This window comes from Phocoena sinus, chromosome 15 (genome assembly GCF_008692025.1).
Source record: "Phocoena sinus isolate mPhoSin1 chromosome 15, mPhoSin1.pri, whole genome shotgun sequence".
Lineage (NCBI taxonomy): Eukaryota > Metazoa > Chordata > Mammalia > Artiodactyla > Phocoenidae > Phocoena > Phocoena sinus.
This window is the reverse complement of record NC_045777.1, coordinates 20,829,353-20,855,825: the sequence shown is the minus strand read 5'-3', so window position 1 is coordinate 20,855,825 and position 26,473 is coordinate 20,829,353. Positions and strand designations below refer to the sequence as shown.

Genomic DNA, 26,473 nt, shown 5'->3' with positions numbered 1-26,473 from the left:
AGTAACATGCCCAAGGTTCACACAGCTAATGAGATGTAGAGCCGAGATTGGAACTCCCAGCAGCCTGACAACGATAGCTTGTGTTCCTAACCACAACCCCATCTAGCCTCCCTAAAATAATATCAGATGAAGTTGAGGTTAATAACCTCAAGAGCTGCAAGTCTGTGGTCTTTGGGGATGTTGTAGGAACGGTGATCTCAGACTCACAGCATCCCCCTGGGCAGACACAGGTTTGTCTTCACTGCCTGTTCATCAGCAGCAGTGCCAGTGGTACAGGCTCAGAGCATGAAATTCTGCTAAAAGATTTGCAAGCCCCAGCTGAGGATCCCATCTTCGAAATCTTGTTTGTGAACCATTCCATTGCTTGATAACCAAAATGTTGGGGCATTTTCTCACAGTCCTTGGTGGGAATTGTCTTGTACACACACTGGTGATGAGGTTGTATGTGTTTTAGTCGTACTTGAACTTTTTGAATTATTTCTAAACGTTTGTGTTTCTGTGTTTTAGTTTCTGACCGATGGAATGCTGGTCAGGGAAATGATGGTTGATCCATTGTTAACAAAATACAGGTAAATGTGTTTTTCCTGTGATAAGTTTCCTAAAGTTTCAAAAGTACACAAGTAGATTGAGAAGCATTTGTGTTACTAGATGGGATTTGCGACCATGCTCAGCTTTCCCAAAGCTTTTCTCCTTACTTTGGCTGTTACCACCTTTGATGTTCTTTTCAGAATTTACAGTCAAAACTGGGCTCCTTAAAATCCCTGTCGTTATTTGAACAGTCTGTTGACTTGTTTTGATCTTGCTGGAGGCACAGCACAGAGCCTGGCAGCATTTTGTTGAATGTAATGTGCACAGTCCAAATAATTATTTAGACGTTCCCTTTCCTTGTGTGTCTGTCCATTGCTCATGGCGTTAAAGTGGTCCTACTCAGGCTCTGTGGTATTCTGGGAAAGGATATCACATTTGACCCACTGGTACACACGTGGCACAGCTGAGACCATGTGCCTCTTCCTGCTGTTTTCTGCAGTTTAACAGCCTTGGGTGGGTGGGCTGTGTCCCGATTTTTATGTGCTCTGTGGGGTTACATGTTATATTGGAATTTAAAATCATGTATTAGATCCTGTTGGAATCCAGCGTGGGTGGTAATACTCTTTAGAAGTAGCAAAAAATACACCATTTTCTTCACCAAGATATGTTGATGTCACCATTTTTATTAGCTTAAGAGTTACCTCCTTGTCAAAGAGGAGTTACTTAGCGTTACTTTTGCTACAAGGTGATCGCATGGGGGCTAAATACCCAGCAGTCCCTTTGATGGTCTGAATACCCAGCAGTCCCTTTGATGGTCTGGATGGGCTTGTGCAGTGGTTGGTTTGATGCTTACTGAGATTGTCCCTCTGATTCTAGTGCCATCATGCTGGATGAAGCCCACGAGAGGACCTTGTACACCGACATTGCCATTGGCCTGCTGAAAAAGGTATAGCTTTGCTTTTGTTTTTGTTTTGTTTGTTGTTTGATTAGGAAAGTCATTGTAGCAATTTAGAAAATCCAACAAAATACGGAGGAAAAAAATGAAAATCATCTGTCATCCTGTTCATTCAGAAACAGTCACTGGTAGAATGTTGGTATGTTTCCTTCTCTTTTTTTCTTTGTGCATCTTTTTGTGTGTGTACATGCGTCTGTTTTGGCAAAGTGGGGATTGGATTGTATGTTCTAAGTTGTCTCGCATATTTTTCTTAACATTACATCAAGATCATTTTCCTGTGTGATTAAATATTCTGTGAAGACATTATTTTTAGTGGCTACATAATCACGTCTCTATCATAAAGTATTTGACTCATCCGTTACTGTTAGGCAATTATATGGCTCCCAGGTTTGAAGTTATTTTAAATAATGTTGCAAGGAGCACCCTTGTAGTTAGATATGTTGCATTTCTGTTCCTTTTCATTCTTTCGCTATTTATTATAAAAGATTTCAGGCATACCCCAGGGTAGAGAGAAGGATTTAATGACCCCCATGTGCCCATCATCTTGGCTTCAACAGTTATAGCTCACAGCCAATTTTGTTTCAACCTTACCTGCATCCTCTCCTCCCTTCCTGTATTTTCTGGTTGTTTTCTTTGGACAAATTCCCAATCACAGGAGTCTAGAAAGAGGTGATAGAGCATGGACTCTGGCTTCAAATCTGACCCTGCTGAGTTTACTCATCTCTAAAATGGGACAGATACAAGTTTCTCTCTCTGCTGGTTTACTTTCCTATCTGATAGCCACTAGCCACCTTAGGTTTTAATTAGTTGAAATAGAATAAAATAAAAAATTCAATTCTTTAGTCACACTGGCTATATTCCAAGGGCTCTGTAGCCACATGTAGCTAGTGGCTACTGCATTGGGCAGAACCTCTCTGTCTTTGAAGAGTGTTCTCTTAGCGCTGCCCTATGACATAATTTGTTGTCAGGCTAAACTTAGAAAATGTAAAATTATTAGGATGGTGCCTGACACAGGGCCATAAATAGACTATGAGGTAACTTTCCCATTGGGAGGATGTCCACAGCTGGGTGAGGGGAAGGTGGGCTGGATTTCAGAGGCCCCTAGCCTCTTTGTGCAGTGTATATACTATACAACTGTACTCAGAGACCCTGGAATAGCACATAATTTAGTATATGCTAGTTGCTGTTGTTATTGTTATTTTCATTATTAATTTATTCCTTGGCCAAAGATTTAGACTTTTTGATACTTATGAGAAATTATCCCACCAGGTTATTGCCTTCTGAGGAATGGTATAACAAGGGGGCCTATTTCACTGAATCTTTGCTAACACTGAAAATAAATCTTTGCCCATGTGATGGATGAAAAAATAATCTCATTGTTGTTACACATTTTTGCTATAATTTATTTGATCATTTCTCCTATGCCTCTTGATCATCTGTTTCTTTGAATAACTGTTAGTATCTTTTGTCCATATTTCTACCTTGGTGTTATCATTTATTGTTTGTTTGCTTTTGATGTATTTTTTCATACTTTAACTGTATATACATAGATTCTGACTATCCAGGTGTCAGGAAAAAATGGTTTTACTTCTGGTAAATTCATATTTAGGTTTTAAAGTTCCTTTATACTCTCTATCCATTTTTTTTTTTAGCTTTTTATCTTGGAAAATTTTGTCACTTACACAGTTAGAAAGAATAGTCTAATGAGCCACCTTTTCACCTATGACTTAACAGTTATCAGTTTGTGGTTGGTCTTGTTTCATCTTTAAGCTCCGCCCCCTGCCCCGCAAAAAAGTACACACACTGGATTATTTTGTAATAAATTTCAGATATCAGATTATCTCATCTGTAAGTATCACACTATTATTATTGTCCTTTTTTATGTCTTCTTTTTTAGATTCAGAAAAAGCGAGGGGATCTTCGATTGATTGTGGCTTCAGCCACCTTGGATGCAGAGGTATGAGCATTTCCCCCTCTGGCCCTCTGTCCCTGGTTAGCACTGGGATTGTTGGACATGTCCTTGGGAAGCTACCTGCAGCAAGAGCTTATCTTTGTCAGGATGGCCTACCTTCCTTATGGGGCCATCCGATGTCCTAGATTCCATGTGATCAGAGGAAACTCCTTTTCAGCTTGTGGGTGGAAACTAGCCTGTAGTTAATTGAGTTCACAATTACCTATTTGTCTTGTTTCTCTACATACTATGTTTTCCCCTACACAGGCAATTTCTTTTTATTACTCTAGTTGGAGGCTATATATATTTCTTTTTTTTTTTTTTTTTTTTTGGCGGTACGCGGGCCTCTCACTGTTGTGGCCTCTCCCATTGCAGAGCGCAGGCTCAGCGGCCATGGCTCACAGGCCTAGCCGCTCCGCGGCATGTGGGATCTTCCTGGACCGGGGCACGAACCCGTGTACCCTGCATCGGCAGGTGGACTCTCAACCACTGCGCCACCGGGGAAGCCCTGTATTTCTTGAATTTATGACTTTAGCATTTATACTGGGGGTACAGTTGAAGTTTTCCCTGTACATATAATAATTTCCGTGCTATAACTTTTTTATGGCTAAGTTTACGTTATTTTTCTTTTTTTAAAAAAATTTTAATTGAAGTATAATTGTTTTACAATGTTGTGTTAATTTCTCTTTTTTAAAGATTTTTAAAAAATAAATTATTTATGTATTTGTTTTGGGCTGCATTGGGTCCTCGCTGCTGCACGTCTAGCCACAGTGAGCAGGGCCCACTCCTCGCTGTGGCGCATGGGCCCCTCACCACGGTGGCCTCCCCCGTTTCAGAGCACAGGCTCCAGGCGTGCAGGTTTCAGTAGTTGTGGCAGGTGGGCTCGGTAGTTGTGGCTCACGGGCTTCAGAGCACAGGCTCAGCAATTGTGGTCCACGGGCCTAGTTGCTCCACAGCACGTGGGATCCTCCTGGACCAGGGCTCGAACCTGTGTCCCCAGCATTGGCCAGCAGATTCCCAACCACTGCGCCACCAGGGAAGCCCCTGTTTTGTTAATTTCTGCTGTACAGCAAAGTGATTCAGTTATACATAAAAATATATATATATTCTTTTTAATATTATTTCCCATTATGGTTTATCATGGGATATTGAATATAGTTCTCTGTGCTATGCAGTAGGTCCTTGTCGTTTATCCATTCTTTTTTTTTTAATAAATGTATTTATTTATTTATTTTTGGCTGCACTGGGTCTTCATTGCTGTGCGCGGGCTTTCTCTAGTTGCGGCAAGCAGGGGCTACTCTTCCTTGCAATGTGCGGGCTTCTCATTGCGGTGGCTTCTCTTGTTGTGGAGCACGGGCTCTAGGCGCGTGGGCTTCAGTAGTTGTGGCACATGGGCTCAGTAGTTGTGGCTTGCAGGCTCTAGAGCACAGGCTCAGTAGTTGTGGTGCACAGGCTTAGTTGCTCTGCAACATGTGGGATCTTCCCGGACCAGGGCTCGAACCCATGTGCCCTGCATTGGCAGGCGGTGTTTATCCATTCTCTATATAAAAATGTATATCTGCTAACCCCAACCTCCCACTCCATCCCTCCTCAAACCACCACTCCCCCTTATTTTTCTTTTAATGACTAATATTTTAGTCCAGACAGCAGTTCAGTTCAACACATAATTTTGACCACTTGCTACACACACACACACACACACACACACACACACACACACACACACACACCCACCCACCCACCCACCCACCCACAGAAGCACAGTTCTGGCTACAGGTGATTCATACACTCCCTGGAAGCAGACACATAAATAGATATTTGCGGTTCAGTTTGTTCAAGGTGCTGAGACAGCCAAGGAGGGGGTGCTCACTCTCTAGTCATCTGGAGGATGTCCAGAAGCTTTCGCAGAGGAGGGACATCCCACCTGGGTTGGAAAGATGCACAGAAGTTCACCAGATGGGCAGGGGTGGGGAAGTGGGGAAGTGCATCCTAAACATGCACAGAACCACAGGGGCATGAAAGCATGTTTCAAGCGGCTGTGAGTCAAGTATAGGTGGGAGCCATACCTCGCCCGTGGTCCCCTGCGGGGGGTGAGGTGCCCCCCGTCGCCTCTCTGTCTCCTTCCAGCTTCTTCAGTGCTCCTTATACTCCTGCCTCCCCTTTCTGTTCCAGAAAAACCTAAGCTTGCTTCTGTTCTTGGTGGGGGGAACCCTCTTTCTAGACCACTCTGACCCCAGACGTTCTCATGGCTTTGCACTCCTTTCATTCCAGTCTTGATCAGATATTAGCTCCAGAGAGCCTTTCTTGACCACTGTCTAAAACGGTGTCCCTGTCGCTCTCCATTCTCTTACTCTCCTCATTTTTTCTGTTAGCACTTCTCACTAGCTAACATATGCATATCCGGGTGTTTGTTTATTGTATGTCTCCCATCACTAAAATGTAAGCACCATGAAGACTGGGACTCTGACTGTCTTACTCTGTGTTATCCCTTTCATCTAAAACAGTGTCTGGCACAACAGAGCAGGGACTTGGGGTTGAATGAATCTTAGTTGAATGGAAAGCGATGGGAGATTCAAATGGAGAGGCTGGTAGGGGTCAGATGATGGGAGGCCTTACAGGCCACGTGAAGGAGGAAGGACTCGCCCTGCTGGTCAGGAGCCCCAGCAGAGTGTGAGACATAGCAGTGACTTGATCGCATTTGGGTTCTAGAAAGATCACTCTGGGTGCTGTGTAGAAGAGATAAGAACAGATGTGGAGATCCCAGTCAGGAGGGCAGTTCTGTAATGCAGCTGAGATGAAAAGGGCCTGGCTCTTGGTATCCCTGTGGCTTCTGGGATGCAGAACAACTTGGAGAAGAAACTCAGCATGGCTGACAGAGATGCCTGCATGTGCCCTGGCTGGTTTCTCAGACCTTCTCACGGGCTGTAGGAGTCTGTTGTCTTAGGTCTGCTCACCATAACTCTTGGGTTAAAGCTCTCTGTTGCCCTCTTTAATAATTCTTATGCCCTTTACCCATGATACTGGCTGGAATGCTATTTTGAAGGCTGCACCTGACCTCATCTCCTGTTATCTCCTCCATGACCAAGTTGCCCAGAACATCTTCTCTATTTTACCCCTTATGTTCATCACCACCCCCCTTTTAAAAATTATTCCCAATAGTTTTTTTTTTTTTTTTTTTTTTGTGGTACGCAGGCCTCTCACTGTTGTGGCCTCTCCTGTTGCAGAGCACAGGCTCCAGATGCGCAGGCCCAGCGGCCATGGCTCATGGGCCCAGCCGCTCCACGGCATGTGGGATCTTCCTGGACCAGGGCACGAACCCGTGTCCCCTGCATCGGCAGGCAGACTCTCAACCACTGCGCCACCAGGGAAGCCCCCAGTAGTTTTTATTGTGCTCGAAATCTATAACATCCAAGCCTTTTCTTAGAATCATTGTTAATACTTATTTCTTGCTTACTTGTTTTTCGCCTTTCATTGTCTTTGGTATGGCATGGAGATTTAAAAACATAGCTTCTTTCTTTTCTGCCTACTATAGTTGATAGAGACGGACTTCCTGGAAGTGATTTTTTTAGGTGGGAAAGTGGAATGTAGGAGTTGTGTCACACCTTGAGTGCACTAGCATGCAGGGGTTGCTGGGATGTCAGCAGCATTCACGGGGTCCTTGGGTGGGCTCAGGCCGTCCTTTTCTTCATCTCTTCCTGGCTCGGCCAGTGAAGGGGAGTGAGGTCTGTGTGTGAGTGAGGGGAGACCCAGGTGGGTGTGGGTACACGTGGGGTGTGGAATGTGTTCCCAGGTGAGAGAGAGCGAGGAAGAGGAAGGAATGGGCTGAAGTGGATGAGAGAGGAAGAGTGTGTGGGCATGGGAGTGGGGTAGGGCGTGGCTCAGGTAACATTTTGCCCTAGAGGCCCAGGGGAACCAGAACTCATCCCCGGTCCCCCAGCTGCTGGATCTGTGGGCGACAGACTCATTCCAAACTCCACTGCCTGGAGGGATAGATACCACCCGCTCTGGTTTTGCTCAGGGTCTGGGGTGGCCCAGCGTGCAGGTGAGGACACCAGTGACAGCGGCTGGGAGGCAGAGGAGGCAAGCGGAGTTTGACGGGAGCTGATCAAATAGTCGCCTTGATTGGTTTAGCTGTCTTTAAGCCTAATTAAGTCAGCAATTACAGAATATGGCCGGGTATAATTACGGAGTATTTATTGACAACTGTATCACATGGTGTTGTTTTTCTTTTATTGGTTTCCATTCACACGGCAGAAAATATGATCACTGACAGCTCCCACAGTTTTTTGTCACAGGTCCAGCTTGAAGAGAGAATAATTTCTCTTTCCAGATTCCTGAAGAAGGAATTTGGGGTCTGCTGGGGTCAGGAATCCACTTGGGACCATTCTGCATGGGCCAGGGGTGGGCAGGTCATGTCGGCGTGGCTGTTGGGGTCCAGTCCTGTGGGTCAGATCAGAGCCGCTGCCAGGAGGAAGCTGGTGAGCTGGGAAGGCAGTGCACTAGACGTCCACACCGTTTACGTTCCATTTCATAGACGAGCCTCTTCCTCTGTGTCATTTTATGTTTCTCACCGTGTGTGTGTGTCAGTGTGATCTATGTCTTTGAAATTTGACTTAAACTCTTGTTTTCTAGGTGGTTGAACCCACTTCACTCCTCCGGGTCCTTCATTCTGCCTCAAGATGCGTATACTGTTGATACTATATTTATTTGCTTTCTAATCCACATTTTATATTTCCAAATAGAGATAAAAGATAAAGATCTTAAGGATAAAAGTCTCATGCCTTCTCACTTAATGCTGAGTTTGATTTCTTGAAAGAGCAGCTCTCTGTCTTTACCCCTCAGCACCACAGACTCCTTAACAGAAGGTGTGGCCATCTGCATTCTCACACCAGTGTTAAGCCTTCAGCCTCCTCCATGTTCTGCTTGCCTTTTTGGCCCAAAAAGCCTGTCTGCCAAGCCTTTTTTAAAATCTTCCTCCTCCGCCTGCAGCCTCTGGAGCTCCACCTTCTCCCCTCGCTCCGCCTCCTTGACGGCTTCCCCAGGCTCCTTTGCTGGCTGCTCTTCCTTCACCAGGCTGTTCATCTTCATGGCCCCTGGTTCAGTGGATGCTCCCACTTCTGGCCTCTTAACTGGGCTCCTTCACTCCAGCCTGGGCTGCCAGCAGCAGGCTAGCCACAGACCATGAAACTCATGGACCCACGACTCCTACAAACTTGTGGCTCTCAGCAGCTCTCCGGCAGTCCCTTTCCCACTGTCGTAGTCATTTTGGCTCAGGACATTCATTGCTTTAGGAAGTTGCTTCTTCTGTGTTTGTGTGTGTGTGTGTGTGTGTGTGTGTGTGTGTGTGTGTGTGTGTGTGTGTTTTTAGCTTTAGGAAGTTTTTACCCCTCATTGAGTAAGAAGTAATTCCATCGTCCCCGGCATGCACGTGTGCCCTCACACTCACAATGGCGAGGTCCCATCTGTCACACTGCTGGAATGCGTTGCTTTCACACTGCCCCCGTTCATGCTTTCATTCTTTGTCCTCTGAGCTGTTGTAATAGCTTCCTTAACTAGTCGGCTGGGCTCTAACCTCTGATCACCCCTGCCCTTCTCCAGAATGGCCTCCGGAGCCAGGGATGCAGAACAGGTCTGATCACCTCACACCCATCTTCGCTGCCCTTGTCTTGCCCATCTGATAAAGTGCTGTGCAGTGTGACATTCGGACCACTGCAGAACGATCACTACGATCTCTTACTGAGGACTGTTCGAGGCCAGACCTGTGCCAAGTGCAGTCAGACACACTTTATAGGAGCAACAGCCTTGCAGGGTGTAGAGAGCAGTTCATCCATTTTGTCAATGAGGCAACCAACTCAGAGATGAGACGGGCCTGCCCTAGACCTTGAGCTGTCTCCTCCATCAGGGGCCCCTTTACATCTTAGTCTACACTCTGCTGTCATCCTAGGAAGGGGGTACCTCTTCTCCTTCCTAGCTGGTAATAATCGTCCTCAGGCTTAGCCAGGGGATACTGCTGCCTCCAGGGGATACTGCTGCCTCCAGGGAGCCCTCCCTACAGCCAGTCATTGTTGGTCTTTCTTCCTCCCCAAATTGTAACTCGCAGCTCTTTTCTGGTCATCCAGTCCTTGGGCCTCGGTTTATGTTATGATTGGTCCTTTGCACGCCTTCCTCCCTGGCTTATTCACTCTTTGGGGGAGTGGGATGGAGTCTCTTCTCCCTTGTTTGTGCATCACTTGTAGTGTGCCCATGCTCTGCACACCACAGGACACAGGAAGGCTGAAGTCGCTTGCAGAGAATTTACCTGAAAGAAGCGTGGAGAGTGGTGCCGTGTGGTTCTTTATAGCACAGCGCAGTTCTTTTGTTGGCCTGAGGCTTGTTTTCTTATGCCTGTGCAAACACAACTTTGAGGTTAACATGTAGCATCCAGCTATTTTGTAGTTCAATCCAATGGACTCTTCTAGAAGTGCTCCTCCAAGCCCTTTCACATTGCGCTCGATGCAGGTCCTCAGGGCACCCCTGGGCTCCCAGTTTCCAGGAGCAGGCGTGGGTGTATTTAGGGAAGATACCTGGGAACTAAAGAAGACAGGCCTTGTGATCACATGGCCAGGCCTCCTCGGAGAAGAGAAAGTGATGCTGGGCCAGGCCTCAGGGGATCGGGAAGGTCACTGAGAGTCAGATAATGGTGTGCTCCACCTTACAGGATGTCTGTGCCCCTGCAGCTAGATAGCAGCCCCCCTCCAGCACTCTGTGTCCTGCCGGCTTGGTCACTCGGTTCTTCTTGGTCTCAACTTCTCTGTGTGTCTTGGGTCACATGCCCCAAGAGGGCATCTTTGGTGGAGTCTCCCTCCCCCATCGTTGGCCAGTGCTCTCACGTCAGGCCTCCCTATAGACTGCAGGTCTGGTGGTCAAGTGCCACTGAAGAGGACGTGACCACCTATTCAGGAGGAATTGCCAAGAGCCGCTCTTCTCAATGGGGTCCTGTGGGAGCATCGGAGAAGTGAATGCTTGCCAACCTGCCCCATACAAAGTGTTGTGCTTCTTCCTGTGGGGCATATAAAGATGGAGAGGACTCTGTCCGTGTACATATAGAGTACACGCAGATCTGTAACTGTGCTACCAGGGACACATCTACTGTTCATAGACGTATATGCTTCCTTTATACACTGATAGCTTGTGTGATCAGAGCTGTGCTTTCCCGATCAGAGCTACACATCAACCTGATTTAATCCTTATTGAACTTGAGTTACACCTTCTGACCTAATTTTCTGTTAAATAAAATACGGGGGTTGTGGGGGGCGGGCGTGGGTGGGTTAAGATCAATAGCACAGCTGCATGTTGACTCAGATGTACTGCTGAATGCAGTTTGGAAACCTTTTATCATTTCTATCAAGTCTTCGGTAAAGAGTCTGTTCATTGAAATGTGATTCTCCAAAATTGCAATAATAAAAATATGATTTTTAATAATTATTTTGTAACCCCTAGTCTGTATTATATATATCCAATCCCTACTCCCCACCCCCTGCTCTGCCAGTTTTATATTGTTTTCTTTCTTTCCATGAGTTACTGTGAACCGTTTTTTTTTGAGAGGAGTGAAGAATTGATTTTTTTTTTTCTTTTAGAAATTTTGGGATTTCTTTAATCAAAATGACACCAGTGACCCAACCAGGGATACGTGCGTGATCCTTACAGTGGAAGGGCGAACATTTCCAGTGGATATCTTTTATCTACAAAGGTTTGATGATCCTGCATTTTTAATGAGGGCGATTAGAAAACTAGGCCTGTTCTGTGGGAGGAGAAGCATTTGCATCTGCTTGCGGCTCTGAGGGCGAGATGCCAGACTGCTGAGGAGGGGCGGGCGTGTTTTGCACCTCCCATCATTGATAGGGTGTTCTGGAACCCTGCTCAGTATCACTGCTGGATTTAGTTTAAACTCTCCATACTGATGTGCAGGTTTCTATGACTTTGTGGTCCCTGGGCTCAGCTGGAAAGAGCAAAATGGTAACAGTGTCGCAGGGAGGAGGGTTCTATAGTTGTCAGAACTGAGCTTTACAAGACTGTCAGCTTGGGCAGTATTAGTGATTTGAATCATTTGGTTCTCAGCTCTTTACATCTTAGCAAGAAGGCCTGGTTGCCATTTTCGGGAGGAGCCTCCTTTGGACAGGAAGGAGTCATCCTAATTCCTACCCCTAGTCACTGGACAGACAAAGACCAGGAGCCTGGGCCAGTGGCAGATGAATCCAGAGAGTTGTGGGCTTGACTTCTGAGTGATTCTAGAGGGACAGGACACCCATTACCTCCTGTCAGACATGCTGCCAGTGGTCAGGAGGGGAAATAGAAAGAGTGTGGGATTCAGCACTGGGACCATAGCTCCAGTTTCCCTGGCCAGGCATCCTTGCATGCTAAAGATAGGACATCTATTTGCATGGGTTTATTGCTTTTATGTCTCTGCAAATAAAGCCAAAAATCATAGTTTACATGTAATTACGGATTGTTTTTGAATGTCGCATTAAAAAAAAGAAAAAAAAAGAATGAATGTTTATTTTATCAATAATTATTCATATATTGATTACCTGCTGGGCAGGCCCAAACTAACTTACACGAGGCTTCGCTGCCAGATTACTAGGGTAATTGATCTATAATTAATGAGCATATTCTAGTGATGAATTTATCTCACACATCTTTTCAGTCCTGTTCCAGATTATATCAAATCAACTGTAGAAACTGTGATGAAAATTCACCAGACAGAGGGAGATGGAGACATATTAGCATTTCTCACTGGCCAGGTAATTCCATCGGACCTTTACTCTGTGGTGAACAGACACGTTAAGGCAGCACCAGAATTTATACAGAGGCCTGTTACTTTACGTAGCCACTGATTTCATGTTTTATTGTATTTTGTGGTTACTTGATTGCATAAATAATTGTATAGTTTGATGTCGTTCATCTATTAACCCAATTGCCAGAGAGTCATTACTTCCTGCCTCTTCTGTCTGCAGAGGGTTAAATGTATTTTAAATTTATTAGCTAATTCCAGAGTAAATTAGAGAGTTCAATGGGCTGTTTTGATACCAGAATTGAATACTGCATGAGGTACATTTTGTGCATCCTTGTTGTTGCTGCAGCCCCTTTTCCCAATGATACCTTTGCAGCTCATCCTGGAGGGGACAAGTAGGCACATCACTGGAAAAACAACTGAACAAGCCCAAATGCTCACTCAAGGTTGTAGCTCTGTTCAGAACTACCTTCTAGTTGTAATCATTTCCACTGTCAAACATTTTCCATGGTTCAGTAATCTTTTCTAGGGAAAGCTTATAGTGATTTTGTATGCCACAACTTGTCCATATGTATGCCACGCTGTTTGCCACAGAGCATAAAAAAAAAAACTCAGTAAAAGTCATAGTTTTGGTATATCAGGAATTCTTCTGTTGACTGCAGGTAGTGTAGATTTCAGTGGTTAACCTGACAGTTGCAAATTTTCACCCCCATCGGCACCATTGTTCGGTAGCATTTGATTAAATACCACCCCAGCGTGGAACTTGATGGCTCTGACAGTCATGAATCTGACCACATTTAAAATCCTCATCCCAACTTTCATTTTCTTGCAGTATGATAAAATGACATGCTTCAAATTGATCTCATTTTCTTTGGTTCCTGGTTCGACGATTTTAGGAAGAGGTAGAAACTGTTGTGTCTATGCTGATTGAGCAGGCTCGAGCTCTGGGTCGGACTGGGATGAAGAGACACCTCCGGGTTCTCCCCATGTATGCGGGACTGCCTTCCTTTGAGCAAATGAAAGTGTTTGAAAGGGTGTCACGCACTGTCAGAAAGGTGAGACTAACCCGAGGACCAAGGACTATAATCACGTTGGTGCTCCTTTGCTATCCACTAGAAAGATTTATTTTATTTTATTAAAAAATTTTTTTTTATTGAAGTAGAGTTGATTTACAGTGTTGTGCCGGTCTCTGCTGTAACAGCGAAGTGACTCAGCCACACACATACTTACATTCTTTTTTACATTCTTTTCCATTATGGTTTATCCCAGGAGACTGGATATAGTTCCCTGTGCTATGCATTAGGACCTTGTTGTTTATCCCTTCTAAATGTAATAGTTTGTATCTACCAACCCCAAACTCCCAGTCCATCCCTCTCCCTTCCCCCACCCCCTTGGCAACCACAAGTCTGTTCTCTCTGTCTATGAGTCTGTTTCTGTTTTGTAGGTAGGTTCATTTGTGCCATATTTTAGATTCCACATATAAGTGATATCATACGGTATTTGTCTTTCTGACTGACCTCACTTAGTATGATAATCTCAAGTTGCATCCATGTTGCTGCAGATGGCATTATTTCACTCTTTTATGGCTGAGTAGTATTCCATTGTATATATGTACCACATCTTCTTTATCCATCCATCTGTTGATGGACATTTAGGTTGTTTCCATGTTTTGGCAGTTGTGAACAGTGCTGCTGTGAACATAGGGGTGCATGTGTCCTTTTGAATTACAGTTTTGTCCGGGTATATGGAAAGATTTATTTTAAATTGAAGTAAAATTTGCTAAATAGGAAGGTCTCTTTAAGAACTTAAAGTCCATGTTTCTGTGCAGCAGATCTAAAAGCGCACAGTAAATAACGTGTTGCAAAGATTTCTAAACCTGCCCCACAGAAGGTTTAGTAATTATCAGAGTAGGTGACTTCTCTTTGCTTCTTTTTTTCCTGCCTAATCTTTCCCCGTCTGGTTTAAAGGACTGTCTTGGTGGATCCTGATCAGTCAAGAACACTAGATTAGTTTCTACAGAATGGTTTCTAAACCATTTGTCTGAAGCATCAGTTTTCCTGTAGAGCCAAGTTTGAGTCAGTTAATTCAAGGTGTGGCTTAAACATCCTTGGCCTTGAAATTGGGGTGGGGAAGGGTGTGGTGAGAAGCATGGGTTTAAAGGAGCCAGTAGGCAGCCAGTCTGCCTCCTGTTCATCGCCTCCCTGGGCCTTGCTCTGTTTTCCCTTCCGTCAGATGAGGAAGGTACAGAACTGTCCCGAAGTCAGCTTAGAGTAGCTATTTATCAGCAGGTGGCAGAGAACACAGTAAGTGAGGGATGACAGGTCTGAGGATCCCCTCCCAACTTCAGGCCACTTGCAAGAGGGCACCCTGCCTCCTGGCCATTGGGATGGAGCAGCTCAAGTCTGTCCAGTCAAACGTGACCTGCAGCCAACTAGTCAGGAGGTCTGGGTTACCGCGTGCCGTGGGATGAGTTACTCAACCCTGAGGCCCAGTTTTCTCAGCTGTAAAGCATGAATAGCAGTAACTTTTAGATAGATGGTTTTATAGCATAAAATCCTGACTCTAGTACGTAAAACTGGTAGGAAGGGGCTTCCCTGGTGGCGCAGTGGTTGAGAGTCCGCCTGCCGATGCAGGGGACGCGGGTTCGTGCCCCGGTCCGGGAAGATCCCACATGCCGCGGAGCGGCTGGGCCCGTGCGCCATGGCCGCTGAGCCTGCGCGTCCGGAGCCTGTGCTCCGCAACGGGAGAGGGCACAACAGTGAGAGGCCCACGTACAGCAAAAAAAAAAAAAAAAAAATGGTAGGAAGATGTTTTATAAAACGATCGATGTAAAAGTGCCCGAAAAAAGTTCTAAGAGCTATCTGTACATGTCTCCTGCTGCTTCATACCTTCCAGGGGCAGAGCCCAGTGCCCTTAGAATAAAATGCAAACCCCTCACGTGGCCCAGGGACTGTGCATGATCTGGTCCCTGCCTCCCTCCTAAGTTCGTCTTGTATTTATTTACTCTGGTCTCTGGCTGCATAGGCTGTTTCTGCTTCCTCTGCCTGGATCCCTGTAGGGCTGGCTGCTGCTTATTACTCAGGTCTTAGCCCCAAATCTTCCTTCGGAGAGGTTTTCCCTGGCCATCTAACCTGAAGTAGCACTCCATTATTATAATATATGATGTATACATTGAATGCTATATAATATTAGAGTATTAACCCTGTTGCATTTTCTTCCCAGTCACTCTCTTGTTTATGTTCATTATTTCTCTACCCAAACACTCATACTGGAATGTAGACTCTTGTCCATCATACATTCCTGGCAGCTTGGAGAGTGCCTGGCAACGTGCAGACCCTCAGAAAGCAGTTAGAACGTGAGTGAGCAAATGACTAGACATGTACAAGGTGGTGATTTACTTAAGTTGTACAAAAGGTGGAAACTAACATTTGTTGAATGTTACTCTGGGCCAAGTACTCCAGGTACCAGGCTGTAATCACTTCATGTATATTTCACATTTAATCCCCTTAAGGACCCTGGGAGAGGATAAATATTATTATGGAGACAAGGAAACATGCTCAGGAGGTGAAGTAATTTGTTCAAGGTCCCACACTTAGGGAGAACTCAAACCCAGGGTACCCTGACCCTAAAACTCATCATGCTCTATCCAGGATGCCAAACTGCCTCTCACAGGTTCTGCACTGTCAGAAATATCTTAAAATCTTTTAGGATTTTGATTAGTTTATTCTGAGTGAAAAGAACCAAATAACTTTTACCCTTACTCTCCTTCCTGTGGGGAGCCTAGGTGATAGTGGCCACCAATGTAGCAGAAACCTCCATCACAATCAGCGGGATTGTGTATGTGATTGACTGTGGCTTTGTGAAACTCCGAGCCTACAACCCCAGGACAGCTATTGAGTGCTTGGTGGTGGTCCCCGTGTCCCAGGCATCAGCCAGCCAGCGAGCAGGACGTGGTGGCCGCAGCCGCTCAGGAAAATGTTACCGCCTTTATACAGGTAAGTTTGGCTTTTTTTTTTTTAAAGGGTTTTGACTTTCTAATACTCAGCCTGGGCATCAGAGAATATTACAGATATCTACCATAATAGGCAAAACTTAACATAAGATCCAGACTTGCCTCACAAGGCCCTCGGTAATCTGGCCTCCACCGCCTGCCTCACTCCAAATGTGGCGCTTCTTTGCTACTTCTCCCTGCTGGCCAAAGCTGGACCACGAATCACCAGTTATCTGACATCTCCTTTCTAACCTAATGTCTGTGCCTCAGCCTCTCTGTAGCCATGTGACGTGTAGCTTGAGCCCTGCGGCTCAGGTCCTGTCTTTCTTACCTTTCCCTTAGCTTCGTGTGCCATTTTCTTGTTCTGGGATCCTTGAATCCTGTGGGTCCTCGCATTGGGTTCCATCTTTTTTTTTTTTTTTTATGTTTATTTATTTATTTTCTTATTAGTCATCCATTTTATACACATCATTGTGTACATGTCAGTCCCAATCTCCCAGTTCATCCCACCACCACCCCCCCCCCCCCCCGCCCATCTGCCGCCGGGTTCCATCTTTACCTCTGGTTCAGAGCATCTTTGCAGAGCTGAACTGGCAGGATCTCTCCTGAGGCTCATTGATAGAAAGCAATTAGTTGGTCAACTCCTGCTCTGTGCCATGCACCATGCTAGGCTCTGAGGGAGCAAAATGAAATGACAATAAAGACTGTCCCAGCTCATAAGGAGCTTTCTCTCCAGCTAGATGACAGCCTTACCTGCAGAAAATGATGTCCCCTAAGCTGCTCTTTCCTTCTTTGTACTTCTCTTTTGTGGGCAGTGGTATCAAGGTTTCTCTCAATTGTCCAGACTTAATTTTCAAATTGTTTTTAACTCTCTCTTCTGTCCAATATCCATCTGCAGTCATGTACCAGATCCGGGGGGTTTTACCACTTATCTCTTCTTTGCTTTCCGGTTACCATCATCCTTGTTCAGTCCTTGACGACATTTATTCTTTTAGCAAATGTTTACAGAGCACCTGCTCTGTGCCTTGCATGGAGACAAGGCTTGGAAATCTAGGGCCAGGTGAGACACGGTCTGTGGCCACGTGGCTGACAGCTTGGTGATGGAGACAGGCTCATGAACAGATCAGCATATTATGGTGTGATAGGGTCACCTTAATGGAATGAGCCTTGGAAGCAGAGAGCAGGGAGTTATCCTGTTGGAGAGGGCTCCACAGTCGGTAATTGAGCCCAGTCTTATTGGCAGCCCAGTAGTTAATCCAGGCGAAGGGATAGCAGTGGAGATTAGATTCCAGCGCACCAGGCAGAGGGAGTGGAATGTACCAGTACTTGGAGGGGAGGAGGGGGGTAAGGAGGATTCATGGGAGGGAGGGGGAAGGCAGAGCCTGAAACCAGAGAGGTGAGGGTCTTCTACTGAAGGTGCTAAGAAGGAATGACGGAAGTGCAGAGAGGAGAACCAGGGCTAAAAGACGAACTGAAATATGGGGAGGACAAAGTTTTAAGAAAACAAACAAACAAAAAATTTATTAAGGTGAAATTTACATACACGAAATTAACCATTTTGACCTGAACAGTTCAGTGGCATTTATTATGGTTTACAGTGTGCAACCACCACCTTTATCTAGTTTCAAAACATTTTCATCACTCCAAAGCAAAACTCCTAACCCATTAAGCAGTTTTTCCTCCATTTCTCCTTGCCCCCAGCCGCTGACAACCACCAACCAACAGTCTGTGTTCTTTCTTTCTGGATTGACAGTTGGCCCTCCGTATCTGCAGATTCAACCAACCACAGATTGAAAATATTTGGGAAGAAAATCCCAGAAAGTTCCAGAAAGCAAAACTTGAATTTGCCCGCACACCAGCAACTATTTACATGGGGTTTACATTGTGTTAGGTACTATAAGTAATCTAGAGATGATTTAAAGTATTCAGGAGGATGTGTGTAGGTTATATGCAAATACCATGCCATTTTATATAAGGGACTGGAGCATCCCCAGATTTTGGTATCTGCAGTGGGGGAGAGGGATGTCCTGGTACCAATCTCCTGTGGATACCAAGGGAAGACTGTATCTGTTTTGGATATTTCATATAAATTAAATCATATAATGTGATGTTTTGTGTCTGGTTTCTTTCATTCAGTGTAATGTTTTCTGGGTTCATTTACATTGTATTAGCACTTCATTCCTTTTTGTGGCTGAATAATATTCTATTGTATGGATGTACCACAGTTTGTTTATTCATTAGTTGATGTTTGCTTCCACCTTTTGGCTATTGTGGATGGTGCTGCTGTGAACAAGCACGTATGTGTACTTGTTTGAGTACCTGTTTTTAATTCCTTTGGGTATACACCTAAGAGTGGAATTGCAGGGTCATATGGTAATTCTTCGTTTAACTTGAGGAACTCAGGTTACTTTTTTTTTTTGCGGTACACGGGCCTCTCACTGTTGTGGCCTCTCCCGTTGCGGAGCACAGGCTCCTGACGCGCAGGCTCAGCGGCCATGGCTCACGGGCCCAGCCGCTCCACGGCATGTGGGATCTTCCCGGACCGGGGCACGAACCCGTGTCCCCTGCATCGGCAGGCGGACTCTCAACCACTGTGCCACCAGGGAAGCCCCAGGTTACTTTTAAAGAGGAAATGGCCAGCATCATCTCATGCTCCAAAGAAATCAAACAAACAGTAGACTGTGGACTAAAGATTGGCAAGTGGCTTTGGTTAAAAGGTCACTGGAGTCCTTAGCATGAGCAGTTTTAGTGGAGGTGAGGTTGAGGAGAGGCCACGTAATGGGCTACGTTAGATCCAGCCTCTAGGCTTTCTCCGCTAGCCTGCTTCCAGAAAACGTAGCTCTGAGCAGGGTGCTACCTGCTCAGACCCTTAACAGTTTCCCAGGGCCTTACGGGACTATTTCTAGCTTGTCTTCTCCTGTTGTCCACCAGCACCTACCCTACACTGCATCCCTGCTGAGCTGCACTCTTCTTGGACATACCTTCTGTTTTCCCACATCCACCTCTCAAACCTTTGGTACCTTTCCATGGGCCGTTTCCTCTGCCCAACAGATCCTCCTTATCCTTGAAATCCTCCCTCACATGTCAGTGCCCTCAAATGCCTTCTCCCACCAGCTGTCCTTCCTTCTTCCCTCTGCCTCCATTTCTCTTTGGGAGGACCCCTAGGAACTGGGACCTAGCCTGTTCCTCCTCTTGGTCCCAGGCCCCTTTAAATCACTGAAACTTCTCAAGAGCCATTGGCCTACAGCTCCTGCAGCTCTTGGCCCAATGCCTTGTGTACTTGAGTTCTCAGTAGAGTTTAACTGAGTGTCAATGAACTCTTAGGAAGCACCTACTTCCTGTGAGCGTCTTCTCAGCAGGATCGTCCTCTTATCTGATAACTTTGTTTCTGCCTTGGTCAGCAGTGTGCTTGGAAAATGCGGTTATCCTACCAAAAGGCTATCCCCCAAACACTCTTGCAACTTGAAGGGAATATGCCATTTGGAACTTCCTGCTGTTGCCTGTTACCGAGAACCTTCCAAGTAGACCCAAGCATTTGGCAATTTGTATCAGTCAGTTCACAGAGTATTTATTGTCTGTTTTCTCAGATTAAAGCTTTCTGAAGTCCTTCAGTGGTAGTGCTATTTCTTCATGACACCTTTTGTTTTGTTCTGATTTTTTTTCTCTAGTTAACTAAAGATTTATGATCTGAATGGAAGTTGAGCCACCTTTGTGTGAAAGAGGGTGTGCACAGTTAAAGTGTTGACTGATGTGGGAGGACTGTGTATATAATCCTCCTCTATGTGATCCTTAAGCTTTCTGAATATACACAAAAAGGATTTAATCTCTTCCTACCTGTCTTTTCCCCATGCTTTTTTTTTTTTTTTTTTTTTGCGGTACGTGGGCCTCTCCCGTTGCGGAGCACAGGCTCCGGACGCGCAGGCTCAGCGGCCATGGCTCACGGGCCCAGCTGCTCCACGGCATGTGGGATCTTCCCAGACCAGGGCACGAACCTGTGTCCCCTGCATCGGCAGGCGGACTCTCAACCACTGCGCTGCCAGGGAAGCCCTCCCCACCCTTTTTATCTAGCTTTTATAAAAAGGCTTCCCAGAGTCTCTTTCCTTCCTCTCCCCTCTCCTGCCCGTCCCATCTTGGCACCTCTGAACCTGGTGGTGCTTTTTCCTCAAAAGGTGTTTGAGGACACCTTTTGTTCCTGATGGTGCATGGAAGCATTCATTAATCTGTTTGGGGGCAGCATCAGATTCTGGGAGTGACGTGTGTGCCTGGCTCATTTAGAAAGTTAGATTTGGACAAATTTTGCTGTTTATAAGGTTTGGTCATTTTTTTTTATATTTTGGAGATACTTTGGTTATGTTCTAGTTATATTTGGTGATTTATCTTAAATTGTTCTTTGCTTTTATGTGTAGTTCTGGCCTGCTTGACGTACTCCATCCCAAGCAGAGGGAATGGCAATTGGCCACCCATAGTGATTCAGCAAATACTTGTTGCTTTGATTTAATGTTTTGCTAACAAGAAGCACATTTTATTTTAATTAATTAATTAATTTTTGGCTGCATGGGGTCTTCGTTGCTGCGTCCGGGCTTTCTCTAGTTGTGGCGAGCAGGGACTACTCTTCGTTACGGTGCACTGGCTTCTCATTGTGGTGGCTTATCTTTTGCGGAGCATGGGCTCTAGGCACACCAGCTTCCGTAGTTGTGGCATGCGGGCTCAGTAGTTGTGGCTCGTGGGCTCTAGAGTGCAGGCTCAGTAGTTGTGGTGCATGGGCTTAGTTGCTCCGCAGCATGTGGGATCTTCCCGGACCAGAGCTCGAACCTGTGTCCCCTGCATAGGCAGGCAGATTCTTAACCACTGCGCCACCAGGGAAGTCCAAGAAGCACATTTTAAAAAGCATTCTAAAGTAAAAGGAGAAACTTTTATAAAGATATATTGTTCAAATGTATTTATCTAAGGTATTTAAAAAAATAGAAGGATCTTTCCTAAATAGGAAACAACTTTATATCACAATATCATATGCATCTGAGCCTAGACTCCTAGAGCCTCTCATTAAAGTTAGAGGAGAACTGTTCCCTTGGCATAATGATTGCATTTGATTGTGACATTTGATCTCAAACAGTTCTCTTTTCTTATCCTCAGAGGAAGCCTTTGACCAGCTGCCTCAATCCACCGTTCCTGAGATGCAGCGGAGCAATCTGGCCCCTGTCATCCTGCAGCTGAAAGCGCTGGGGATCGACAACGTCCTCAGGTTCCACTTCATGTCGGTAAGTCCTGCCTTCTGTCTGTCTGGGAGGCCAGAGTGCTCCCAGGGGAGTGTCAGGACGGTGATACAGAGCGTGCTGCCTTTCTGGGTTTTTTCACTTAGCTCGTGTGTTGTGTGCAGGGTTCAAGGGAATACAGCCAGACAAGGCTGACACAATTCTGTTCTTGTCTGTTGGGGGAGAGAGACAAGTAAGTGGGTAATGACAGTGCCTGGGCCCTGTACTCTGAGAGACAAAGGAAAGGCCCGCAGCCCAGTTAGTCATGTCTGAGGCGAGACCTGAAACCCAAGTGGGATCTCAGCAGGTCGGGAGAGGTGGAGTTATCCAGGGCAGGAGTGTGTGTGTAGGCCTAGGTGCCCAAGTGTCACGATTGGGGGAGCCAAGAGGGCTCTGGTAGAGCTGCAGGGAAAGTCCCTATGGCTGATTGCATTTCTGATTATTTCCCAAGGTCAGTTTCCAGGAGTAGGATTATTGGGTCAAAGGGCCATGGTCATTTCATAGATCCTTGATACAAGGCTGAATTCCTTTACAGGTATAAACTCCAGCAGTGCGTGAATGCCTGACTCACTCTACCCCTATCATGCCATGTTATTTTCTTTTAGAGTTTTGCTAATTTGATTTGGTGGGGGAAGGAGGAAAAATATAATCTGTATCTTTTTTGATTTCTCATAAGATTAAAAAAAAATTATTGGCCACTTTATATTTCTTCTGAAATATAAGAAGAAGTCTACATAATCTTATCTAACAGATAATCCATTTATCTGTTAGAATTAGTGTTTATTAGTGATTAAGAGTCCGATAACTATTAAACACATTAACCTTTGTCTATAGTATTTCTTGCAAAGTTCTTCTGATTGTATTGTATTGTATTTTATTGTTTATGTGCAGCCATTGTAAGCAAAGATAGTAATATCTTTCTATCTTTACCTCTGTGATTTCTTCTGTTACTCTTGTGCTTATGAAGCATTTCCCCATATCTAGGTCAGTTAATAAATATTCACTCATGTTTTCTTCTTGAATTTTTATGATTTGAAAGCTTGCATTTTTAACTCCTTATTATATCCCAACTCTGTTGGTATATGATGTGTAACAAGGCTAGATTCCTGGATGCTAAAGTCCCTAATGTAGCATGTCATGATAAACTAGGCAAATGAAAGAAGAGAATGCAACAATATCATCTGCTCTCCCAAAGGAAACATACTTATTTCTCATAAGTATGGAGAAAATATACGCTTTGAATGTTGGTATATAGTACAAGAAATTATATAGAAAAGTGAACAGTATATGCAAATCAAAAGCATATGAAAAGCTCCACATCTCAGATTAAAGGAAAACATAAGGGCAAAAAGGACAGATCAGCGTCTCAAAAACTATAGAGTTTTCAAACGTCCTTGTGAATACATCGAATACTCACTAAAGAAAAAGCTAAAGGAAAGGGAACAGCACAAATAGTAACTAACGTTAGAACATGCTTGGCTTCTCTAGGAGAGAGAAATGCAAGTTGAAATAGCTGTACCACTGTACATTAATTGAATGATCAAACATAAGGAAAAATGGTAAAATCCAAAGCTGACACAGTTTGGGGAAAGTGGTTTTATATTCTGTTTCAGTCCTCATGGAGGACTTTCTGACATTATTTTATGAGCTGTAGAAATGCCTGGTATTTCTTCTCAGGGAATTTTCTCCTGAAAAAATAATTCAAAAGAAACAAAGAACGGGCTTCCCTGGTGGCGCAGTGGTTGAGAGTCCGCCTGCCGATGCAGGGGACGCGGGTTCATGCCCGGTCCGGGAAGATCCCACGTGCCGCGGAGCGGCTGGGCCCGTGAGCCATGGCCGCTGAGCCTGCGCTCCGCAATGGGAGAGGCCACAACAGTGAGAGGCCCGCGTACCGCAAAAAAAAAAAAAAAAAAGAAACAAAGAACTTACATGTAGGATAATGTTTACAGTATCATTTTATATTAAATTAAAAATATAATAACGGAAATCATAAACTTTCAGACAACTGAAAAATGAGGAAAATACATATAAATTCATCTTCATATATTGCCTTCTGGTTATTTCCTCCTGAAATTGTGTTTTTTCACAGTTGAAATCACAGGATACATATAATTTTGTATATTTAGCAGTGATGATTACAGTAGCAAAGAACTAAAAGAACTCAACTGCCCAGTAGTAAGAAAGTTGCTTATTTCACAGTGTATGACCTTGTCAGAATAGTATGCAGTTGTCCCAGGGTATTTGCTGTGAAGTGTCCATGGGTACAAGAAACAGAGGGAACAGGAAAGCAGGCAGTGAGAAAAACAAGCTAAAATTATACACACACAGTCCTTCCAACTACGTTAAAACAGTGTTTGCATATGATCCCGAATCAGATGAGGCCATAGAGAAAATACTAGTAAATGTGTGTTGAGGTGAGAATACTCTGGATGTGATTGGAGAAGGGGGGTGGGTAAATGTGTGCGTTGTTTTGATTGATGATGAATTCAAGGGCAGATATCATCGGGCTTGGTGATTGACTGGAAACAGGGCCAAAGATTGAAAGGAGTCGAAGAGAGCCTGTCCCGTTTTGTTCTGTAATTATTCAGAACCACATTCAGTGCTTGAGCTATCCATTATTCATGTAATCTCAGTGTAATAAAAGATCCCAGAGGGGTTAAGCTCCTCTATTTAGGTGCTGTGTGTATGTTGCCTGTTTGTAAAGTAGGATGTTGTGGGCACTGAGGAAAGGCTAGGGAATCGATTATATGATTTAGTCAACAGTGATTTGTTGAATCCCCAGTGTATAGTGAATCAGGTCTAGTTCCTACCCTCATCTGTGTGTGTGTGCAGTCAGCACAACTTTGAGAAGTACAGCTCTGTTCCTTGGCAGTCAGTGGGTGGGGTAGAGTGGAAGGAATGAGACCTGAATTCAGTCTCTGACTTTGCCACCAGCTGCCTCTAGGATCTTGTTCAAATGTCTTTTACTTTTTGTTATTCACTTTCCTCATCTGTAAAATTGAACTAAAACAGTGTGATACTTAAAATACATTTGTTGTGAATGCATTTGAGAAAGAAAAACTACGCAGTTTGCAAAAGGACTATAATTTTATTATGTGGCTTATAGATGAAATAATTTAGAGGACGATAGTAATGATGCTTGGTACTTAGTAGACGCCAGTAAAGGCACGTGGAAGGAAAGAACATAGTAAGGACCCAGAGACTCAGACTGAAGGTCACAGTATCAGCTTTGCTTAGCTTCAGATTGTCTAGCATTCTCTTTCAGGAATTCAATTTAACCGATGTCAGTTACCCCCTATAGGCAGGGCCTGGGGCAGGGCTGTGGGTGATGCAAAGATGAATCATCCACCAATACTGCAGTATCATGGGGCTTCTTAGAAGGCTGAGACACGAAGTAAAAATTAGAAATGTTTCATGAAAGTTTAGGGAAAGCAAAGAGGTAGTTCAAGGTAAGAACCCATCGCTTCTGGTGGAGGGGAGCATGAGGGAAAGCTTCAAAGGAAATGTTTAGCCAAGCTGAGATTAAAGACCAAATAGTACTAAGGGTGCTGAGAGGGAGAGGAAGGACATTTCAAGAGTAGAAGCGTGGCGGTTGGGAAGTCTCGGGCATGTTAGAGAGAAGAGTGGATTGAGCACATTATTATGGCTGTTACCTGATGAAGTTAACTTAGGAGGGTTTTTATGTTTTTTACAGCCCCCTCCAGCACAGTCGATGGTTCAGGCGTTGGAGTTACTCTATGCTCTGGGAGGTATGCCTGTCTCTTATTCTGTGTTTTCTTATCTGTTTATTAATATGTGATATTAGTTAGGTTGTATTCACACTAGGGCTCTTAGTATCTTCAAGGCTGGGATTGATTCTCCCTATATGTATGGTCCTCTTAGTGACACGTAAGCTCATCCAAATAAGAAGGTGGGGCTGTGATTAATGAAGTCCAGTCGTGACAATGAATTTATAAAGCCTGTGTCAGTACGTCAGAAGCTATTAATAACCATCGCCACAGCTACACTTCCAAGAGACATCTGGAAGGTTCTCTACCAGTATTTCACATGTTACCTTTCTGGGCCTTTTCCTCTGTCCCTCGACCCCATTCTGAAATCTGGCTCTGTGTTCTCTCCCTAACTCCCCTTCCTTCCACTCCTGGAGTTCCCTGTGGAGAATTGGGTAGAATACCAGGCTGTGGTATTGTTTGGGCAAGGAAACACCATGTTATGGAGGAACTTCTATTCTCTTGTTTGAAAATGTGGTATTTACCTGAAGATAGAGAAAACTGTGGCCTGAATTCACCTCTTCAGGAAGTTTGTGTCTTTTCTGTGAATGTGGCCTCATGTGAATATAATATCCAGTTTCAGTATTAAATTCAGTGGAGGTTTTGAGATTCTTTCTTTCTCTCTCTCTTTTTTTTTTTTTTGGTTCTCAACGTCTTTATTGAAGTATAATTCATATGCTGTAAAATTTACCCATTTAAAATGTACAGTTCAGTGCTTTTTAGTATATTTACAGGGTTGTGCAACCATCACTACAAGTTTAGAATATTTTAGAACATTTTCATCACCCAAAAAAGAAACCCTGACCCAATAGCCCTCCCTCCCCATTCCCTCTCCCCCATCCCAGCCTAGGCAACCGCTAATGTACTTCCTATCTCTATAGATTTGCCTATTCTGGACATTTCATATAAATGGAATCACAGAGTATGTGGTCTTTTGTGATTGGCTTTTTTCATTCAGAATGATGTTTTCAAGATTTATCTATGTTTGTAGCAATATCGATACTTTCATTTCTTTTCATTGCTGATACTATTCCGTTTGTATCGATATACCACGTATTCTTATTCATTTATCAGTTGATGAAACATTTAGATTGTTTCCCCTTTTTGACTAATATAAATAATGCTGCTGTAAGTATCCACGTACAAGTTTTTTGGTGGACCTTCTACCAGCAGTGTGTGAGGGTTCCAGTTTCTCCACGTAATGACGGGTTGCCGATGCTTGTTATTATCTGTTTTATGTACTGTAGCCATCCTGGTGG

At 44.5% G+C, this 26,473-nt stretch overlaps 1 protein-coding gene across 3 annotated transcripts in view; it reads left to right on the top strand.

Moving 5' to 3' along the window:
• DHX35 (DEAH-box helicase 35) overlaps positions 1–26,473 on the top strand; it is a 70,863-nt gene that overhangs the window by 24,963 nt on the left and 19,427 nt on the right. For all 3 annotated transcript variants that reach the window (XR_004345826.1, XM_032605523.1, XM_032605524.1), the window contains exons 6-14: positions 508–569; positions 1,405–1,474; positions 3,381–3,440; positions 11,051–11,163; positions 12,118–12,214; positions 13,101–13,259; positions 15,989–16,199; positions 21,329–21,453; positions 25,142–25,196. Coding sequence is in view for 2 of the 3 variants with exons in the window: in XM_032605523.1 (XP_032461414.1) it covers positions 508–569; positions 1,405–1,474; positions 3,381–3,440; positions 11,051–11,163; positions 12,118–12,214; positions 13,101–13,259; positions 15,989–16,199; positions 21,329–21,453; positions 25,142–25,196 (952 nt within the window). In the remaining variant the exon portion in view is untranslated. The remainder of the gene's footprint in view (positions 1–507; positions 570–1,404; positions 1,475–3,380; positions 3,441–11,050; positions 11,164–12,117; positions 12,215–13,100; positions 13,260–15,988; positions 16,200–21,328; positions 21,454–25,141; positions 25,197–26,473) is intronic.